Raw genomic sequence first — 7,221 nt, 5'->3', positions numbered from 1 at the left:
GAAGAGTGTTTTTGAAGCTCAAAGTGGGCAGAGCCGGCTGTCGCCATCTTGGTAGCGCGTCACCGCGCGTCGCTTCTGGATAATCGAAAATGGGCAAAAAGGCGGGAGCTGGTTGCTGAAGCCACGCCCACCTAGCTCGATGGTGGTGACAGCAGCGGCAATCCACCTGTCACTCAAGTGGCCACGCCCTTAATTATGCAGAACTTTAAGGCTTAATATAATTTAAAGGGATGAGTTATAAAAAAATTCACCCCCTCACAGTTGTCATAAAGGGCAAAATTAGCTATATAGACCAAAATAAGTTTTTGAACCAGGCTGTAAACGTTTTTTTCTGTTGTAAAGTTAGGCATTTTAACATGGGGAGTCTATGGGATTGACTCCCTTTTGCAGCGAGCCTCTAGCGGCCAGTTGACGAATTACAGTTTAAGTCACTTCCTTGTTGGCTTCACGAGAGAGAGCGGGAGGTTGCCGCTTGGATTAACCCCTTTAATTAACCTAAGGACTACAGGATTTAAGCCATTTAATTAAACTGTTTAATTTGAATTGAAAATGCCGACACATTCAAAACATGGACACCTGTTTTTTAAACAAATGCAATTTTCTGTCTTCAGGTCCAGCGTGTGTTGATGTGGCACCTTGTGTGTCTCAAGGAGGCTTTTTGGAGTACATGCCCCCTCCTATGCACAGTCCTCCTCCGATACGGCGTGCTTCCTTGCCTCTTATCACGGCTTACAACCCCCCTACTCACACCGTGTCCTTGCTGCTGGACACACCTGAACACAGTGAGCCCAGCTCCGCAGACACAACGCCGCTGAGTTTGCAGACTGACACGGGGTTAGTATGAAACTAGGTTACTCATCTCCTGCAGTTCCTTTGTTAACCACTAGACGTCAGCACAGAGCTTATATAGTGATTTTCAGAGGTGGAGGTCTGTACTACAGTAACAGTAGCAGGTGTTCCTGCCACAGAACGCTTGATATGATTAGTAGTCAGCATAACTGGCCATAGCATTTGACAGTCTGATCACAAATAGTATGTACGCTACCGTTACAAAGTTTGGGGTCAGTGAGGATTTTTTCTTGTTTTATTTTTACATTAAATTGATCAAAAGTGACAGTAAGGATATTATAAAAAAAAATTATATTTCAAATAAATGCTGTTCTTTTGAACTTTCTATTCATCAAAGAAAATAATACAAGAACACATCAAAATATTAAGCAGCACAACTGTTTTCAATTTCCTGAGCACCAGATCAGCATATTAGAATGATTTCTGTATGATCATGTGACACTGAAGACGTTGCCATCATGGAAGTTATTTTAAATTGTAATAATATTTCACAATTTTATGGTTGGTTTTTAAGTAAATGCAGCCCTTGTCGAGCATAAGAAAATCTTAGTAGTATACTGCTGTTAAAAAACAACAACAACAAAAAGATGTCATTTTATATTGACATTTCTTGCTTATAAAAATGAATATTCTGATGGGAAAATTATATGTTTGTAAACTATATCATAAAATGAACAAGATTATTATGGCATTAATCAAACATATTCAGACTGCCAACAATTTCTGAGACATGGGTTTATTATTATTATTGCTATTATTATATATAAATGTATATAACGTTTGTAAGTTATATTTATATAAATCAATTATTATAATATTAATTGACATTAATTTTAATTTAAATCATTATTACTAAAATTATTTTTATTATACTTAACGCACCTCACTGCTTGTTTGCATAAAGTTAAACTTATTATAACATCGCTGGACACATGCACATCACCCAGCTGTAACTGAAAATGAATTTGTTCTAGTTCTTTGTCACTGCAAACTGCTGTCACTGTGAAGGCCCAACACTACAGATGTTTGCAAATATCACCTAAATTGTTTAATGTCACATGATACAGTTTCTCAAATGTGTTTTTGCTGTTCACAGGTTTGACTATGACGGCTTGGGCACCTCTGTAAAGCTGGACTACATGACTTCTGCTCCACAGAACAGCGCTCTAAATTTCCAGCTCAACACATTTCCTCAACAGACAAATAATCTCCTACCTCAGCAAACAAACACTCTGTTACCCCAAAAGTCCAGTTGTCTTATGTCCCAACAGTCCAGCACAATATTGCCCCAGTACTCGCACCTGTCGTACCTCACTCCCTCTCCTTACCTCACACCCAACCCCACAGAGAGCAGCAGCGCTCCTTATCTGCCCCTCACCACAGGAACCAGCAACACTCTGCCTGCATACACCAGCAGCGGACATGCGTATCTCCAGTCTCAAACCGGCAACCAGATGCTGCTACAGTCAGGAGTTAATGGTAAGTCAGCCACATTACAACTTTGGAAACAAACATCTTTAAGTAGTAGTAAAGTAGTAACTTATATGTTTATATGAAGCATTTCAGGCCTACCCTTGGACAACTGACATGTATGGTCAGTATACACAGGCAGTATTTCGGCCACAGTTATCATCACAGGGTCACGAGAGCCAATACTCCCAGCTCCTGCCCCAGCAGCACTACGTTCAGCTCGACGGAGCGCCGCCGCAGCCCAGCCTACCCAAACCCACCCCTGACCCCCTGCTGCCCAATGTCAAAGTAGAGTCTGAAGACATGGGCCATGGCCAGCCAATCAGAGGCAGTGAGACAGAGCCTAATTTTCATTGCGATTTCTCACCGATCAACTTTTAACAACAGCAGGTGATTTTTATACTATGTTTATGGAGAGTCTGTATGTACATATTCTGTGTTGTATAATTGCTTGAAGAACAGTATGAGTAATTATCATTTTTGAGAACTACATCAGGGGTTTTCAAACTGGTGTCAGAGCTGACGGGTAAAATAAATGTAGAAAATTTTAGTAGAAAATAAATGTAAAGACTTGGAAAAATTAATAAAATAGTTCATATTATTTAAAAAAAAAACAAGTATTTTATCTGTCCTTGCAAGGTGCGGGAAGTATTTATATTGTATTTGTGTTGAATTGGAATTATTATAGTTTACTAAAACTTAATAAATAATAATAAAAAAAAAACTTAATTAAAACACTTAAACACATTTCAGCTAAATGCCAAAGCAGTATTAGTTAACTAAAATAACTCAAACTAAATAATAATAAATACTTTTTAAAAAATGAAAATGGAAAATAAAAAAATAAAAACTACTTTAAAATATTAATAACTAAGACTAATAATAGTATCTTCGTAATAATAAAACAACACATTGTTTAAACTGTATAAATTTAAATCGAATTGTAAGTCAATTTAATGTATTATAATTTAATTACATTTTGTCTAAATTAGTCTTGATTCTTGAATATTGCCTTTTGTGTTGTTGCCTAATATTACTGATAAATGTCTGTGTTGTATTTCAGGGTACTGACTGTGAAGATCTGCAAGCGATATGTTCTTTTCTTTGTATGTTTGTCTTCTGTTTTTTGTTGTTTTGTGCAGGAGCTATTAAAATGCTCTTTCATTGAAGATTTTCTGTGTTTGTTATGCATCTTCACAAGATTTAGTGGACTAGTAAACTAGACTGATGCATACCTACAGTCAGTGACACAAACAGGAATCTGAGGGCCCAGGACAAACCTTTACGTTCAGTTTATGTTATGTTTATGTCCTTTTGATTTAATCACAGAATAAAGGAAAGTATGTGAGAGCACCTGTAAAATAGACTAGCATTTGCCACAAGGGGGCGCTGTTTTACAAGAGCACTGATCTCAGTTGCAGAGATTGCACAATCCTCTACAACACACTTCTGTGGTCTTTTTGAAAGTTTTGTTGAAGCATTCAGTCCTCGTCTGTCACAGCTCACCTCCTCGTTGCTCTCATCACTACATACTTTTATTCTCTTTCTCCATAGCTTTACTCAGCTACTCTCAAGTGTAATCAATTAAGGGCAGGACAGATCTTTTTTTTTTTTTTCAAAATGTATTTGCAAAAAGATAATTTGAAAAGATGCCAGAAACATGATCATTACACCACAAACCCCCGCAGTGTTAATGTAACCCTCACACATGCACACAAATGCATGCTCTAGTTCTCTTCCACTTCCTGTCTCTGGTTGGTTTCAGATATGGTGAGAAATGTTGCGAGATAAAAGTAAATGTCTGTGACATGTTAGTTTGACCGCTTAATGCTTGCAAATTAAATGACTGGAAATGCAAACTTAGGTCATGTTAAGTGAGGAATTCATGAGGAACTATTTATTCAGTGGTCACCAAAAAGGAAGTTTAAAGGATAGTTCATGCAAAAAGTTCAATTAAATACTATAATTAATACATTAAATGATAATTAACTGGAAAAACTGTTATTTATTCACATATAGATTTTTTTAAATATTTATGTTTCTTAGATTTGAACAGTCACTTGGACTGTTTTTAAAGTTAGTGTCAAAGAAAACTGTGGTTTCAGTGACTGATGTTGTGTGTGGTCATAAATATGTGTTGTTAATTTCCTCAGCAGTATTTCATCTATTTGTAGGCTTGTGTTTATGATGCATCAGAATGTGATCTATCCTTTTACAGAATTTAACATAAAGACTGAAATACCCTCTGAAATTGAGAAATCAAGATAATATAACAAATAATCATCATTTTCTCAGAAAGTATACAGGAAGCCCTGACCACCACACAGGAACGTACATGTGCATGTGTGTTCGTCAGTAACAGGGTGGATTTATGTGACAGTTTCTGAGTGTTTCAGCTTGTTTGTGTCATTGTGAAAGAGACCAAGAGAAAGATGTCTGGAACACGCATCCTCTGCTGCCATGTCACCACTGCGACCATCTCATTTGCTGTCTTATATCTGGTAACAACTTCATGCAAACATATACAACCACATACCGACACTGTATACAATGTGTTTATATAGTTACAATTAGAGTCTTTACTGCCTTCCTGTTCCAATCCACTCTTTGTAATTGTTTGTTAGTATAACATATCAGGTGGATTCACTTGCAGTAATTCGGGACTTTCATACTTCCTAGAGTAAATATTTTAAGGTTTTGTACTCTGGTAAGACAGCACGCCCATTTTGTTGCTGTTTTTTGTGCATACACTTAATGGAGAAGTTTGTGCATTACAGGAAGCTGGCGCCATTTAGAAGTCGCAGTCAGTTACTGAGCCACAGATTGAGATTCAATATTGACTGTTCTTTTTAACACAATGTTTGTTGTACAGCACTTGCCGTCTCTTTATCTGAAGCTGATATTTATTTAGCAACCAATAGATAAGACAGATAGTGAGAGATACTAAATGTACTAACTACATATATAGACTACTAAGAAACAATTTCATGGGGGTGGGGGATGAGTGAGAAATCAATGTTCCAATTTGAGTTAGATTATTATAAAGCTTTTATGGACACTTAAACCACTCTATATAATTGTGAGCATCATCGGTTTAGGAATAAATAAGTTTACGGGAAACCCTCTTGTCAACCGGACTGTATTGTGAGGTTGTGTCTATGTTATGTAATTTACACTTTTACAGGTTTTTCTGAATGAACTGCTGTTCTTGTTTAACTTGTTCTGTTGGTGTTGGCTCTGAGAAGAGAGACCAAACACACCGGCTGCCAGAATATACACAAACTGAGACACACATTTACCTTTATGAATTCACTCTGTCACATTCATTTAATCTGTAAAGTTACAAATCTCAAAGTCCACTCCAAAGGGAGATATTTTGTTTTTTAAAAATCCTTTTTCAAGAACGAAATGGAAAGGCTGGTTTGGACTACAGCGTTTGTTTTCCGGATTTGTGATGTCACAAAGCGTCCATTAGAATATAATTAAAATAATTCCCGCCTACGGAAATTCGAATGGTGGGGAGGTGCGAGGTCCTGGTTAGAATGCTTGGTTGAGTGCATCAGACAAGAAGACGAAGAAGTGCTGCTGTAGCATCAAGTTTTTGTAAGTTATTACACATGTACCAGAATAATTATGTATGTAAATATGTATGTTACAATAATGAAAACGTTTTTATAAATTGCTGACAGTACAATACTGGACTTTATTTGTGGCGCCTGCCACAATATCAAAACTGATAGCCACAAATAGATTTTCCAAAAGGCTTTGACTTCGTTGAATAAACATGAGCACTGCATGTTTCAAAATCGAAACCCTGTGTGGGTGTTTTTATATCACTGTATTTCTGAAGGAATCCGACTGTCTTCAGAAAATTTTGGATGTCATTTTCATTTCATCTTGCATGTAATGTCTGATAAAGCAGCGTTTGTGAGCTGAGCGCTGCTTTGTATAGGCCTACAGCCGTTGCCGGGGAAACCTCGATCTCTCCCGCTCTACAAGCGCCTCCTGCTGGCAGAGAATGAATTTGCATATATATGCCACCACAAATAGAGTCGGATTGTAATCCAGAAAGGATTATGTGTTTATGAAACACATGTGAATGAAATTAAATTATATTCCAGTTTTAAATGTGCTTCTGATTACAGATAGCCTGGGATTACACAAGATTTTTATTTTAAAGACAACCAGTTAGAAGGGAGCATAATTTGCTTTTTGGGTTAAAAGAATTTGTTCTTATAAATATGAAATTCGAGTGGTATGACAATTAGAGATTAGACTGTACAGAAATTGAAACTACTCTCTTATACACACTATACTCACGCAATGCTGATGTTGTTAACATTAACAATTTGAGAATTAAGTATAACAATAATAATAATTTGCACGGTTTGATGTGATATGAGCTAATGCAGTCATTTATTTACTTTATAACAGTAAACAAATATCGGTTCTGCATATCGGTTATCGCGCACATAAACATGCAAATAATTGGTATCGGTATTGGTTATAAAATATCAATATCGGTTGATCACTAGCAATAATAATAATTTGCACGGTTTGATGTGATATGAGCTAACTGATCTTTAGATTAAATCACCATATAGTGCGATTTATTGTAATGCTTTTTTACTTAGTTGGTCAGAACAAAGTGGCAGACTTGTTACTTACTTGTTCAGATGACAATATCCGACAATAAATAATGCTTATTTGGGTCATATATTCCAAGACGTAGGCTAGAATCTATGATTACTAAATATAGGATTCACACCGGTGCGGTGACTGACTGCCACACATACTCCTCAAAACAATAGATTCATCCGCGCTGGAGCCGCGCCGACTCACAACCCACAAGGAGGATAATTCCGCACACAGCTGCAATTGCAGGTTTTCAAACAGAGATGG

General features: G+C 36.9%; 2 protein-coding genes across 2 annotated transcripts in view; both read left to right on the top strand.

Moving 5' to 3' along the window:
* The window catches only part of LOC107697047 (mucin-2-like), a 4,812-nt gene extending 1,329 nt beyond the window's left edge, over positions 1-3,483 (top strand). Inside the window, exons 3-6 of the mRNA XM_016497679.1 lie at positions 612-834; positions 1,946-2,328; positions 2,408-2,709; positions 3,383-3,483. Of these exons, the coding sequence (XP_016353165.1) occupies positions 668-834; positions 1,946-2,328; positions 2,408-2,700 (843 nt within the window). The 5' untranslated portion in view covers positions 612-667 and the 3' untranslated portion in view covers positions 2,701-2,709; positions 3,383-3,483. The remainder of the gene's footprint in view (positions 1-611; positions 835-1,945; positions 2,329-2,407; positions 2,710-3,382) is intronic.
* A 1,190-nt stretch (positions 3,484-4,673) lies between these two features.
* LOC107697046 (lysosomal-associated transmembrane protein 5-like) overlaps positions 4,674-7,221 on the top strand; it is an 8,228-nt gene continuing 5,680 nt past the window's right edge. Inside the window, exon 1 of the mRNA XM_016497678.1 lies at positions 4,674-4,820. Coding sequence (XP_016353164.1) covers positions 4,752-4,820 — 69 coding nt within the window. The 5' untranslated portion in view covers positions 4,674-4,751. The remainder of the gene's footprint in view (positions 4,821-7,221) is intronic.

Source organism: Sinocyclocheilus anshuiensis, unplaced genomic scaffold (assembly GCF_001515605.1).
Source record: "Sinocyclocheilus anshuiensis isolate Anshui unplaced genomic scaffold, SAMN03320099.WGS_v1.1 scaffold1396, whole genome shotgun sequence".
Classification (NCBI taxonomy): Eukaryota; Metazoa; Chordata; class Actinopteri; order Cypriniformes; family Cyprinidae; genus Sinocyclocheilus; species Sinocyclocheilus anshuiensis.
Note: the sequence above shows the minus strand (reverse complement) of the source record. Positions and strands in the feature narration are given on the sequence as shown.